The 15230-nt window shown below is 51.2% G+C and overlaps 1 protein-coding gene across 1 annotated transcript in view; it reads right to left on the bottom strand.

The window, feature by feature from the left end:
- RADIL (Rap associating with DIL domain) overlaps nucleotides 1-15230 on the bottom strand; it is a 77396-nt gene that overhangs the window by 7177 nt on the left and 54989 nt on the right. The window contains exons 4-5 of the mRNA XM_004380838.3: nucleotides 15074-15111; nucleotides 3784-3944 (exon numbers count right to left, since the gene is read on the bottom strand). Of these exons, the coding sequence (XP_004380895.1) occupies nucleotides 3784-3944; nucleotides 15074-15111 (199 nt within the window). The remainder of the gene's footprint in view (nucleotides 1-3783; nucleotides 3945-15073; nucleotides 15112-15230) is intronic.

The raw sequence follows: 15230 nt of genomic DNA, 5'->3' as shown, positions 1-15230 counted from the left end.
TAGGGCAGAGAGGCCACGGGGCAGAGAGGCCACGGGGCAGAGAGGGCAGCATAGGGCAGAGAGGGCACCAGGCACCAATGTCCTGCAGCCCCTCCCAGAGCTGGTTGCCAAGACCAGCAGGCCTGGGAGGGTGGACATCCCCCAGCTGGGCAGGGGCAGGAAGGAGTGCAGGGCATTGCTGCTGTGGCAGGGCCTTAGGCCGGCGGTGGGTGAGCCAGGCTGATCCCCTCCCTCAGGGAGTCACATTTGACAGCAGGCTCCCAGGACCAGAGGCCCCATAGGCGGTGCCCTCCCTGGGGTTCTTGGTGATGGGGTCCCACAGCACCCATGAACAGGACCAGGGAGGCCAGCCTGTGTTTCTCCCTAGTTTGTCCATTAGGGGGAGCAGGAGGCAAGCGAGCAGGGCATTCAATGGCATTCAGCTTCCCAGTGGACGGCAGTCATTGCACTACGGGCCGTGGTTCTCCACTGTGAAGGCCTCTCCTCTCCCCCTGCATCCAGCTGCGGCCTTACACTGCTTTCCCTACGTGCTCAGGCCCAGGGGAGGTGTGGGTCAGGGCGGGGCCTCCCACGTCAGTGGACGGCCAGAGCCATGACTCCAGTGAAAGGGAAGAGCGGGCACAGCAGCCAGACACGACACAAACTCCACCCGATGCCGTCACCTTCCGTCACTCTCCACTCAGTGTGCTTCTCCTTTGGGGCTGGGGCCCCCAGGCCCACAGAGCCTGGTGCAAGGGCCCCCCAGTACTCAGTGAAGCAGGAAGCCAGAGCCTGCTGTGCCCCCGCCACCCCTGCCCTCCAGGGTCACAGGCCATGGCCCTCCCGGCCACTCCCCAGGTCTCCCAGTACCTGGGCTGAGGGACTAGTCTGGGTCTCAGAGGGATTCCAGCCACCACGTGTCCCCTGCAGTCCCACTGGGCATTTGGGGAGCAGTGTGTGGGCAGCCAAAGTGAACCTAGGTCTCAAGGACAAGAGGTTCTCAACTGGCCGGCACTGCTCCCCAGCCAACTCCACCAATCCTTTCTTCCAGAACCCCCCAGGCCCGCGGAAAACACAAGGCTGGCCCGAATACTGCCCAGACAAGTGCAGACCAATGTTTTCAACCAAGGTCGGAGTAGGTGGGGGCCTGGGCGAGGAAACAGTTCTAAGCCCTTGCACCTGTCATAAAGATGGGCCTGTTACAGCAGGTACAGCGACCTACAGGCTTCTTCACTGTAAGTTCTAAGAAACGGGACAACCCCCGCGCAGATGTGTGGTCAGAGCCCAGGTTGGGAGGAGGGAACAGCAGGAAGAGGAGGAGGAAGGGGAGGGGTCGACAGAAGGAACTACCGCAGCAGGTGTGGGCCCGTCAGGTGTATTTCTATCATCTCCCTTGCTATAACTTCACTTTAAAAGCCATGTGCCGTATCTCCATCTGGCCATGGAGTTTCCGATTGCCATTTAGGAGGACATGGGCCTACGGCCACTCTGCAACTCCCCTCCACTTGCTTCCAGGCTGGGGACTGAGACAACGCTGTGGGCACCAGGTGCCCCCCACCCCAGCTCCAGCTCCAGGAGACACTCAGAGCCCAGCACGAATGTGAGCAATGGAGACAACAATGTCCTCTGGGGAGAGAAAGAGCCCACTGATCCCTGCATCTGCTGTTGCACAGCCTCCCAGGTGAAGCAGCTCTTAGGCAGCTGTGCATTTAGAGTCTCCCAACAGTGTTTCTTGCGGGAGGTCAGGGGCCTGGGAGGACACTGCTCCCTCCACTCTGCAGCCTGCAGTGGGGGTGCTCTTCCTGTCGGGCCTCTTCGGGGCCTCCCAGGGCCTTTGGGGAGAACGGACACCCAGGTGCCCTCCCATGCTCTAGGGCTGAACAACGTTCAGGCCACAAACCAAAATTAACTCCCCTGAGACCAGAGGGCTGCCAGGAAGGCTGCCACTCTGCACTGGCAGTCCCACGTCACCCCCACGTCACCCTGCCCTGTCACCTTGAAGCAGAGTTTCCCATGGAAAACAGACTGTTCCAGGGTGGTGTGAACATGGCTGACAGCTGCCAGGCCTGGAGCCTGTTCAGGCCTCTGGACACAGATGTCTGAAGGGTGCGGAGCCAAGGGCTCCCACAGAGCCATGTGTCCCTGTGACTTGCAGTCGTGGGGAGCGCCCTCCTCCCCTCACATGAGCTGCAGAGGCGGATTCCGGGGGCTGGCTGGCCCCACTCAGCTCCAGAAGGGTCGCCCCAGACGGGCCCGCTGAGCCCCCACGACATTGATCAGGGAGGCCAGAGGACACAGGACGGCGCACAGAGGTGCCGAGGTTCACAAGAAGAGTGCCTGTCCCTGAAGGCCCCAGGGAAGGGAATGGCTGACAGCAGATCCCTCAGACACAGGCCGCAGGGCGGAGCACTGGCTCACCCTCCCCTCCTCGCAGCACCACGGTGGAGGGTGAACGCCACTAGGACGAGGAGGGTCTGTACTGGGGCCACTGCCACCTTCTCCTGTACACGTGTCAAGCCCACACAGAGGCCCTGAGGCCTAGCCTGGGCCCACAAGCAGGCCCCACCTGTCTCCTGTCCTGAGAAGAGGCCTGAGGGGACGAGGAGGAAGGCTGCAAGGTCCCGCTCACTCCCCCTCCAGAGGCAGGGGTGCCCTCGCCCCCATCTTCCCTCAGGGCAAGCATGTCAGAAGCCCCCACAGGCTCAGATCAGGCCTGCCGGTGTGGGTCCCCTGAGGACAGGAGCCTGTCCCGAGAGCCCTGTGGCCTGCACGCAGTGGCTGCGGCCTGCACAGAGCAGACACCATGGTGCTCTCTCTGTCCCAGGCGCCTTAGGAAATCCACTTGCCAGGCATCAGGTCCCAGCAGGGCTCACACCCAGAATGAAGGTGGGGCACCACCTGGCCAGGACCTCACGCACCTTTACCATCTCAGGGCTCCCCCAGTGACATACAGGACACCAGAGACTCCCCACAGTCTTCAGGCAGAGCCCACAAGCGCCCCACAGACCCCACCCATGCCTGTCATGGGCCTCCTCCCTAGTCCCCACCAAGCTGCCCCCCAAAATCCCAACACCAGCACAGCACCCTGGATGGTCAAGGGCTCCCCAAATCAGACGGGACGGCTTTGGCCACAGTAGAGCAAAGCTGTGGGGTGAAACCTAGGTCGGTAGGTCCAGCCCAGCCCCCTAGGGCCCAGCTGTCATCTCCTGTCCCTTCATGGTGTCCTGGCAGCTTCCACTTTGCTCCTACTATCCCAGTACCAGCCCTCAACCATGGAGACCCCGCCCACATCAGCCCCCATGCCACAGGAACCCTGCCCACCTCAGCCCCCACGCCACAGGAACCCTGCCTGCCTCGATGCCAGCCCGTAAGCTGGCCACCTCCTCTGTGAAACCCTTCCAGATTGCCCCATCAAACTCCTTGCACCCTAAAATCTTTGGATATACATCTTCTCGGTTCATGATGGGGCCTGGTCTCCCCTACTAAGCAGATCTGCCCGTACAAGCAGTGGTCTGAGTGGCCTGGGCCTCTCCCAGGCATCCCTGTGAGCAGCAGGTCAGCCCACCCCAACATACTGACCTCAAAGGCGGCTCCCAGACAAACGGTACACACAGGACGCAGACACGGTGCCACTCCCCCGAGGAACCCCCATAGAGTGCACCCTGCTCCAGCAGCCAGTGCCGCCCCGGCTGATGGGGGCACCCACACAGTCACCCCGCTCTAGCAGCCAGTGCTGCCCCGGCTGACAGAGGGCCCCGCCCAGCCTCCTGGGGCCGATGCAGAGCTCAGGGAGGCAAGACTCACCTGTGACGTCCAGCGCCTCCTCCATGCTCTGCACATAGAGCGGGCACTTCTGCTGCAGGAAGTACAGAAGCTCCACGGCGTTGGCCATCCAGAACAGGATGTGCTGCAGGTCTGGGACGAGGTCAGCAATGGTGAGGCTGGACAGGGAGGCCGGCTCCTGGCTGCCAGGACAGAGAGACCAGGCGTTAGGGCTGGGCCAAGGCTGGCTGGACACCACACTCGCCATGCTGCCCACCCCCAGGCATCTGCCCAACGGGCACCACTGCCAACCCGCACGGCCAGGCTGTCAAGTTTAAATATATATATACTATTATATATATGGATGGATGGATACGTATAGCAGGCCTGATAGCACAGTGGCTAAGCGCTTGGCTGATAACCGAAAGATCGACAGTTCAAACCCACCAGCAGCACAATGAAAAAAAGGCCCGTCGATCTGCGCCCATAACGACTACAGCCTGGGGAACCCAACAGGGCAGTTTTTACTCTGTCACATGGGATGGCTATGAGTTGAAATCAACTTGACGGCACACAACAACAACATATCTATGTGGTGCCCAGCCAAAGGCAGGCCAGTACAAACCTCAGCGGGATGACCACCACCTGCCACAGCCAGTGGAAAGGATTCTGACAAATGAACTGTTTTTACATCTCTACTTTTAAAATTCGATAATAAAGGAGCTGTATTAACGAAGTGTGTGAGTGTATGTGGGGTGGGGGGGTTCCACAGTTGCTAGAGAAAGAAATGGGAATTAAAGAGTGTTGTTGAAGAAATATGGGCTCCAGGGTGTTGTTTAAGTTAAAACGCTAGTTAACAGGTAATAAGTAGTGCTATAACTAAACTAAATGCCACTTGATTAGAGCAGGAAGTCAGAGGATCATGTCTGAAGTCAATAAACCCAGAGGTAGTCTTCAGAGGAAGGCTTTGGATGGCGCCAAGGGTGAATGCGCTCAGCTGCTAACTGAAAGGTTGGAAGTTCGAGTCCACTCAGAGGCACCTTGGAAGAAAGGCCTGGCAATCTCCTTCCAAAAAAATCAGTCATTGAAAACTCTACGGAGCACAGTTCTACTCTGATACACACAGGGTCACCATGGGTCGGCGTCAATGCAACAGCAACTAGACGGCAACTGATTTGGTGAGCAGTCAGAGCACGTGATGTGAAGATGGAGAGGTAATCACAGAAAAGCCCAAAGGGACCCAACTCATGAGGACCCCTTGGAGACTGTGGGGGCAAGGGGAGGAACAGAGGGTGGGCCAGGCCCTCATCACAAACCCTTGAGCACCATCTGAGTTCCAGCCACGGGCACGAGTTTACTCAGTGAGTGAGCCAGGTGTCCCCACCACATGAGGCGTTGCCACAGGCCAGGCGCCGAGCTCGATCCTCCCCGTCCGGCAGCTCTAACCCCACAGACTCCGGGAGGGCCTGCAGGTCCGCCACGTTGCACACTGCGGGGGCAGGCAGGCAGGGCTCCGAGCAGCCACCCAGCTTGGGCTGGTCCTACCAGCTCGGATCACATAACCTCTCCTCTGGCCTCGTCCACAGCAGCCCAAGGATGGGATGGTTTGTGGGAATTACCCCCAGTGTGACAAGGGCCCTCATTTACTGTCCCCAACTGGCCCCTGGAGAAGTCTGAGGGGCGGATGGGGGTGGGCTGTGCTGAAGGTCCCCGTTCTGCGTCACGCTGTCAGGCAGCACACCAGCGTGAGCCTGCCACAGGCTGAGTCTGATGGTGGCCATGTGGTTTCACCCCTCCACGCTCTCATCACTGCTGGGAGGCACCTCTGTGCGTCCTGACACGTGTGCCCAAGTGGTAAGCACAGAGACCCCTGTGCAAACAAACCGAACAACCCAGACCTCAGCCCGGTCTGCCCTGGGAAGAGAGGCTGGAGAGCAACATTCAACAGTGCCTGTGGCCTGGCCCAGAGGGTCTTGCAAGCCTGCCAGGCTCCTAGGGACACCTGAAGGCCAGGTCCCTCTCCAGCCGGCCAGGCAAGCCCCACTGCTGGCGGAGGGCACTGTGTGACCTGGCTCCTGCCCATACAGGCCGGGGGGATTTGATCGGGTTCCCGAGAAGACGAGCAGGCTTCCTAGTGCCCAGAGACTCAGAGGCGCCTATGGAGAAGGTCACCGAGAGTGACTGCTGTGTGCCCAGGCACTGGGGTCCACACTGCAGGCTGCCCCAGTGCCTCATTCCCAGGGGATGTCGCTGGGGCTGCATCAGGAGCTGAGATTTTGAGGACAAGTTGGGGAGGACTGCACTCATCCTCGTCGGGCAAAGAGGCCGCACGGATGGTGCGGAGGACTGCACCCTCCCTGCTCTGCTCCTGGGGTTACAAGTACGCTGTCCCGCCGACATGACTTCACAACGCTGACCTCTCTCAGTCCTGCTTGGGCAGGGACGCCTGGCCGGCTATCCTGTCTTTCCTGCTCTCACCACTCAGCGGGCCTGCTGGCCAGTCCATTTCCTTATCTCACAGCACCGAAACTCCTGCTCCCTTTTCCTTCATTCTTGAAACTGGGTCGAGTTACGCGCACACATGCATTCAGGCGTAAACAGTTTTAGATCATAAAAACAGGTTAATTTGGCTCTTCAGGGCTTAATTCCATTTTGTTTTCAATATTCATTGCCCTTCTCAATTTCACCCAGAACTCAAAGGGGCAGACAAGCCTCTACTGAAAAACAAACCACCAAGTCTCGCCAACTTGAGCTTCCGTATCAAACCCAAGTGAGGCCAGCGGCAAGCGCAGCCCCCACCCAGCACTGCGCCCATGCTGTGGGGGCACTGCAAGGGCACAGGAGGCTGCCCAGCCAGGCAGGATGTGCTGCCAAGGGGGACAGAAGACCAGCAGAAAAGGATGGAGCTAGCCCATCCTCTGTAGGAGTGCCAGCAGGGCAGCAGGGGGAGTCCTCATGGGAAAGGAGGACCCCAGGTCAGCCAGCAGCAGGCTCCATCTGGACAGACAGTAGGCAGAGGAAGGTGCCCAGTGTGCGTGGCCTGCAACAGGGACCAGGCCCTACTTCCCCTCAGGTCTGACACTCTGACAGAGGAAGAAGGCTGCCAAGGCTGGTAGCGCTGGGTCAGTGGGAGCACAGGTGACAGCACCTTCACACACAGCTGGCGGGGCGGCCGGCCAACTACTGACCGCCGCCGCAGTGTGAGTGCAGACACACCCACCGGAGCCCACGTCGAGGGTACGCACGGGTGCTCGATGCGCGCACAGGCAGATGGACGGATCCTGCTGTGTCACTGCGGGGGGGCGGAAGAGTGGGCGGCCTTCAGTGTCCACCAGGAGAGGAAGAGTGAGCAAACAAGGAGCCCCCACCACTACTACCACCACGGAGCTCAGGCCAATCACAAAACAGCGTGTCCAACTTGGATCTGGAAAGAATGCAGGAGACGCATGGATTGTGGACACATGCTAGGGCCAATGGGGCGGACAGAACTCCAGAGTGAATGCGCTGCCCCAGGCAAGCAACCAGCATCTCGCCGAGCCCCACCCCCACTGTGGGGAGCACTTATATTTGGTGGCATGGCCTGGCCTGAGCTCTAGGTATCCTCCTTGGTGTACGTATCTGCACACCGCCCTGCAGAGAGGGCTGCTGTCTGAGTGGGGTGCCGCCCCGCCCCACCTACCGACTGCACTGTGTGATGCAGAGTGGATGCAGATGTAGATACAGATGTTGATGTTGATATATACACACACCGTTTGACCGTTCTAAAATCCCAAATAGTCTGAATTCCAAACCACTCTGGCCCCAGAGGTTTGGGATGAAGGAATGTAGACCTGTGTGTGTACCTACATAAATTGTTGACCACACATGGATGTTGTGAGGACTTGATAGAATAGCATAATTGAGACTGTTGGACCCTGTCAGGAACTTGGTAAAGAGAAGTTTTCCTTCTTCCTGAGCCTGGCAGGGCCCACAGCTGAGGATGGAATTAGTGACTGAAACCAAAACCCCAAACACACTGCCATCTAGTTGATTCTGACTCATAGCAACCCTATAGGACAGAGGAGAACTGCCCCATAGGGTTTCCAAGGCTGTAAATCTTCACAGAAGCAGACTGCCAAATTTTTCTCCCGCAGAGCGGCTGATGGGTTCAAACCACCAACCTTTTGGTTAGCAGCTGAGCACTTTAACCACTATGCCATCAGGGATCCTTATGACTTTAAGATGGTAGAAATCTCTGAGAATGAGAGACAGAAAATTAAAAAACGTGCAAAAGAAGTTAAGAGACATGGAGGATACAATGAGAAGGTTCAAATTAAAGCTAATAGGAGATCCAGGTGGACAGAAGAGCAGAATTCAAACAGAAAATGGTCATGTGTTTTCAGTAACGTGATTGCCCACACTGGAGGACCCACAGAACTTCAAGCAGCATAAACAGGAACAGACCAACCCTGGACCCACTGTGGTAAAAATGCGAGACACCAAAGACCAACAGAAAATCTCAAAAGCAGACAGAAAAATAAACTAATTACAAAAGAATAAAAACTGAACATACACAAGACTTCTCATCAGAATAATAGATGCTAAAAATCTTTGAAGTGTTGAAGGAAAAGAACTGAATTATTGTGATCGTTAAGGTTGTATGTCACCTTGGTTGGGCCATGATTCTCAGTGGTTCAGCAGTTATGATGCAGTTTGGCAGCCATATGATGATGTGATCACTTCCATGATGAGACCTGATATAGTATGATCACCTTCATGATGAGATCTGCTGTGAACAGCCAATCAGTTGAAAGGGAGTTTCCTTGGGGGTGCGGGCTGCACCGAATATGTAAGCGGACATTCTGGCAAGGCTCATGGACTTCTGCTCACTCTGGATCCTGCAGCTGGCTCCGGTTTGTCTGACCTCTGGTTCTTGGGACTTGAGCTAGCAGCTTACCTGCCGTCTTGCCTGCTGATCTTAGGATTCATCAGGCTTTGCAGCGGGCGAACAAGAGCCCTGCTGTCTGACTTACCGATCTTGGGTTCACCAGCCCCTTCAGCTACATGAATCAGGAGAAGCCTCTATCCTCACCCACGGACTTGGGATGTTCCAGCCTCTATAACCGTGTGAGCTGTTTCCTTGATATAAATCTCTCTATATATATTTATATGCTGTACTAGTTCTGCTTCTCTAGAGAACCCAGCCTAAGACAACTATTATTCAAAAGTGAGGACAAAACCAAAACATTTTCTGACATGAGCTCCAAGAGGGCTGACCACCCACAGAGCTCACAAAAACAACTCTTTAGAGATACACTTCAGAACAAAGGACACAGATCCTAAAAGGAGCAAGTAGAATGCAAGAGACAATGATAACGACAAAAAATTACTGGTAGCATAAGCACATGGGTAAATCAAAATAAACACAGATTATTAATAAAAATAAAAACAAAGAATGATTTGGGAAATAAAGTGAATAAAAACAAGATGAAGCTAAAATACTGTATAATAATAAGATGAAAGCTAGGCAGTAGGGATGAGAGTCAAAGAATCCTAAGACCTAGTGTTCTACAAAAAGACAAGAGATGTTAATACTTTAAGAACAAGTATAACTTTGAAACCAACAGAGACAAAAGGACAAATTTAAAAAAACCCGACTGAAGGTGGTGGTTGTTGGCTGCCGCGGAGTCAGCACCCGCTCATGCTGACACCAAGCACAATGGACGGAACAAGCATTGCCTAGTCCTGTGTCATCCCCATGACCATCCATTGAAGGTAGGAAAAGTATAAAAGAGAAAAACAGTAGGCAGAGTAAGTAGAAAACACAAAACAGATGGTAAAAATAAGTCCAAATGCATCTGTAATTGTAGTAAACATAAATGGATTATACATGTCCATTAAAAGACAAAGATATGCAGGTTCCATAAACAATTGCTTTCAAAAAAAATTAAAACAAGAGGACTCAGAAAGGTTGAAAGTGAAGGCATAAAAAAAATTTCCAAGCAAACACTAAACAAAAGTAATATAATATTATCATCAGGAAAAAGAAATTTAAGACAATAAAATTAGAATAAAGAAGGACATTAAAAGGAGCAACTTAAATATAATCTTGAAGCAAACCACAAAGTATCAACACAAATAAAATTGATAACTTTTTGTAAAAAGAAACTTACAAATCCACAATCATAGTGGGAAATGTAATATGTTTTGCTCAGAATCAGAGAGCTTAAAACTGATAAAAAAAAATAAAAAAAAAAAAACTTGGATGTGGTAGAGTTAAATAAACAAACAAGCAAACAATAAACTTGATCTAATAAATATATACTGAAAACCAAAAATAAAAAAACCCCAAACCCACTGCCATCAAGTTGATTCCAACTCACAGAGACTCTGCAGAACAGAGCAAAACTGCTCCATAGGGTCTCCAAGGTTGTAAATCTTTACGAAAGCTGACTGTCACATCTTTCTCCCTCGGAGCAGCTGGTGGGTTCGAACCGCTGATCTTTCAGTTAGCAGCCGAGCACTTAACTACTGCGCCACAAGGGCTGATATACATTAAACTCTATGCAAAATATTGTTGTTGTTGTTAGGTGCTGTCCAGTCAGTTCCAACTCACAGGGACCCTATGTACAACAGAACAAAACACTACACAGTCCTGTGCCATCCAAAGTTGTTGCCTGCTATGTTTGAGCCCATGGTTGCAGCTACTGTGTCAATCCATCTCATTAAGGGTCTTCCTCTTTTTCGCTCACCCTCTACTTTACCAAGCATGACGTCCTTCTCCAGGGACTGGTTCCTGCTGATAACATGTCCAAAGTATGTGAGATGAAGTCTCGCCATCCTCGCTTCTAATACGCATTCTTGCTGTACTTCCAAGACAGCTTTGTTTGTTCTTCTGGCAGTCCATGGTATATTCAGTATTCTTCCCCAACACCATAATTCAAAGGCATCAATTCTTCTTCGGTCTCTCTTACTCATTGTCTAGATTTCGCAGGCATATGAGGCGACTGAAAATATCATGGCTTCGGTGAGGAGCACCTTAGTCCTCAAAGTGACATCTTTGCTTTTTAACACTTTAAAGAGTTCTTCTGCAGCAAATTTACCCATTGCAATATGTTGTTTGATTTCCTGACTGTTGCTTCCATGGGCGGTGATTGTGGATCCAAATAAAATAACAATTTCAATATTTTCTCCGTTTATCACAATGCTGCTTATTGGTCCAGTTGTGAGGATTTTTGTTTTAGGTTGAGGTGTAATCCATACTGAAGGCTGTGGTCTTTGCTCTTCATCAGTAAGTGCTTCAAGTCCTCTCCACTTTCAGCAAGTAAGGTTGTGTCATCTGCATACCACAGGTTGTTAACGAGTCTTTCTCCAATCACGATGCTCTATTCTTCTTCATATAGTCCAGCTTCTCAGATTATCTGCTCAGCATACAGACTGAATAAGTATGGTAAAAGCATACAACCCTGACACACATCTTTCTGATTTTAAACCTCTCTGTATCCCCTGGTTCTGTTCAAATGACTGCCTCTTGGTCTATGTACAGGTTCCTCATGAGCACAATTAAGTGCTCTGGAATTCCCATTCTTCACAATGTTATCCATAATTTGTTATGATCCACACAGTCAAATGCCTTTGCATAGTCAATAAAAACACAGGTAAACAGCTTTCTGGTATTCTCTGCTTTCAGCCAAGATCCATCTGACATCAGCAATGATATCCCTCGTTTCACATCCTCTTCTGAATCCAGCTTCAATTTTTGGCAGTTCCCTGTCGATGTACTTCCGCATAATTTTACTTGCATGTGATATTAATGATACTGTTTATTTCTGCATTCCACTGGATCACCTTTCTATATTTAATGCAAAATATAAATACTAAATATTATCTTAAGTACACATGGAATGTTTACACAATTACCCACAAGCTAGCCAACAAAAGTGAAATCTTACAAACCATATTCCTAATCATGTTGTTGTTGTAAGGTGCCATTGAGTGGATTTCAACTCACAGCAACCCCACAAGACAGAGAAGAACTGCCCCATAGGGTTTTCTAGGCTGTAATCTTTACAGGAGCAAATCACCAGGTCTTTTTCCTATGGAGCTGCTGGGTAGTTTCGAACTGCCAGTCTTTCCATTAGCAGTGGAGCACTTAACTGTTGCACCACCACGGCTCCTTATTTCTAATCATGATTTCTAATCATAATGCAATAAAATTAAAAGTAACAAAATACAGCAGAAAAGCAAATGTATTTAGAAATTTTAAAAAAAGACTTTCAAAATTACTCATGAATCAAAGAAGAAATTTATAATAGAAAGTATGCATGAACAAGGAAATAACTGAGTTTAATGGAAGACAGAAATCAAGGAAAAAGTAAACAGAAACAACAAAATTGGTTTTTTGAAAGAGCTAATAAAATAGATAAATCCCTGTGAAGATAAACCAAAGGGGGAAAAAGAGAGAAAAGATATAAACACAACAGGAATTTAAAAGGTGATACAAAGGTCCCTGGGCAGTGCAAATAGTCTGCACTTGGCTGGTAACCGAAAGGTTGGTGGTTCAAAGCTACCCAACAGCACCATGGAAGAAAAGGCCTGTCAGTCTGCTTCCGTAAAGATTATTGTTGTTGTTAGGTGCTGTCGAGTAGATGCCAACTCATGGCAACTCCATGTGTGACCTTTTGAAAGCAGATCACCAGGCCTATCTACTGAGATGCCTCTGGTTGGGTTCAAATTGCCAACCTTTTGGCTAGTAGTCAAGCACTTAACCATTCGCACCTCCCGGGGACTCCTTCCATAAAGATTACAGTCAAGAAAACCCTATGAAGCAGTTCTATTCTGTTACACAGGGGGTCGCCATGAGTCGGAATCTACTCCTTGGCACAAGACAACAACAGTTATGTATCAATTCAGATGTTAAAACATATATAAATAAATAAAAAGGTAATGCTACTACAGATAATTAGAGATGAGGAAAAAAACACAAGAGAATATAATGGACAATGCTATGTGAATAACTTTGAAAACATACGCAGTGAATAATTTTCTAGAAAAGTAAAAATTACCACAATTAACGTAAGAAGAAATGGAAAATGGAATTAACCTGTAATCCATAAAGAGATGGCATCAGCGAACCAGTCTCCCTCTGCAGAGGGCATGAGCCCAGACAGTTTTACCGGCCACTTTTAGAAAGCTTCAAGGCCCAGAGAGCCCTTAGTTCATATAAACTAATCCAGGGAATAGAAAAAAAGAGAAGGTGGCCTAATTCATTTCTGTGCAACCTTATTACTGAAATCAGACCAGGACAACACAAAAAACTAAATTCATAGACCAATTTCACCTATGAATGCAGACGGGAGAATCCTAATCAAAGTTTTAACAAACTGTATCTTGCAGTGTTAAAAAAATAAATAAATCAGTAGTCATGTAGGGATTAATCCTCAGAATTCAGGAATGATTCAATATCAGAAATCCCACTAACATAGGACCCCACATTATAGACTGAAGAAGAAAAACCATTCAATGATCACAGATGCAGAGAATACATTTAGTAAAACCCAACAGTCACTTGCAATTCAAAAAGAATCACATGTGCAAAGATCTGGAGCAAACCCAGCAAAACGTTAACAGTATGTTAAATCGGGTGTGGGTTCACAGGTGACTGATACAGTCTGTACTTTTCCGTATTTTTGCAATGATTCACTGGGGATGGAAATAGGACTGTTTTTAGGCCCTCACAACCAAAGGTCTGGGAAACACAGGATAAGCGAGCGGCTGCTAAAGGGTCCTTCCTCTTCCCAGCTGGGAGGCAGGGTCTGCCTGGTATTCATGCATCAGAAACCGTACTCAAGTCCCCGTAACCGCCCTGCAGCCAGGCACTGAGATTGGGGACTTTCAATCTACCTGCACCTAAGCACAGAGGAGGCCAGATGCCAGAGCTGCCCTAAAATCCCAGCTCCTACCTCCTCCACGCCCGCCTCAACGCACGGCACAGCAGGAGAGAACGGCAAGCCAGAGTGAAGCCCCAGGCCCCACCTATGGGCCCTCTTCCCACCTCCCTAACGCCCCTGAAGAGCTAACTCCCAGAAGACAGGGGCCTCCACCAAGGTGTTCAGGCGCAGCCATGTTCCCCCGCAGACCAGGTGGTTCGTCCCTCTCAGATACCAGGGCAGCCACCTGTGGCCTGGTCATCCAGTCCCTCTGGGACATCATTCAAGGTCTCACTCTGACTTCCCACCAAGCCCCACAGAAGCAGAGCTGGGGAGTCTGTGCAGGAGGTACCCTGAGGCAGGCTCTTCTCTGTGAACAAGGAGGTGATAATGTCACCCCATTTCCTCTCCAGGACCGTGGGGAGAACACAACATGCACACATGGCAATGGCATGTTTTATAAAGAGATTATTTCATACTTACAAAGAATGGAATATAGATGTGAGGTACAAACAGTAATTAAGCAAACACCTCAGCACTGTGCCATGACCCAGGAACCAGGACACAGCCAACACCACGCGGACCTGTACCCTCCCAAGAGCTGGCCCCTGCCCTCACTGCCAATGTGACTGCCAGCTTCAACGCTAGGCTCATCATCCCTTGCTTGCCCTTAAGCATCACCACATCTGTCTGCATCCTGAGTGGCAGGCTTAGCTCTGAACTTTATGTAAGTGCGTATCTACAAAATCATATGTGGTGCTTCTCAGGAAGCTTTTGCTCAATGTCACTTTGAAAGCACACAACCATCGCTCACTCATCCCACTATTCGGGGTCCCCTGTACAGAGACTGCCCTTCTCCAGCACCAGACTTGGGCGCTTCCAAGGTTGGCTCTCAGGAACACGTCTACTGCCCACCACAGGAAGATGCCCACTGGGACGCACCAAGAGGGGACCGCGGGTCACAGAACAGGCCCGCCTAAAACTTCGTGCATCCAATAGTCAGGCAGTTTTCCAAAGCCCCACCAGAAGGACATAAGGGTCGAAACAGTGTCATCTATGAACACAGCTTTGCAGAGTGGAAGCATGCTGCCCTTGCTCAAACCTGGAGCTGCGCTGCATACTATCCTACAGAATTAGGTTAGTTTTAATGCAGGAATTAGGGGAAGTGAGGGGGAGAGGGATGAACGAGGGCTTGTCCACTGTTCGGTCTCACTGCCCCTCTGGAGGAATTTCCCCAGCACAGCGCTTCCAGGTGATGAGGAAAGCAGTGGGAACGGCCATCAGAGACTGAAGGGCAGCTCGGCCCAGGCACAGAGCCGAGTCCGGGCATCAGGGAGGCAGCCCTCTGACTCAGCCGCTGGGGGAGGCACACCCTACTGGGGGCTTGCTGCTTAAGAGGTGGTCTCGTGACTGGGCCTACTTACAGTTGCGCCTGCTTCTCTGCGAGCTCTCTGGTCTTCTCCTACGATTACACAGAGAGAAAAAGCAAGCATGAGAAAAGCAGGACAACCCAGGGACATGTTCAGTAGGGGCCCCACCAAATGCACCAGCTACAAGAAGCGTGGCCCTGCTGCTCCGGCA

Source organism: Trichechus manatus, unplaced genomic scaffold, assembly GCF_000243295.1.
Source record: "Trichechus manatus latirostris isolate Lorelei unplaced genomic scaffold, TriManLat1.0 scaffold00077, whole genome shotgun sequence".
NCBI lineage: Eukaryota > Metazoa > Chordata > Mammalia > Sirenia > Trichechidae > Trichechus > Trichechus manatus.
Note: the sequence above shows the minus strand (reverse complement) of the source record. Positions and strands in the feature narration are given on the sequence as shown.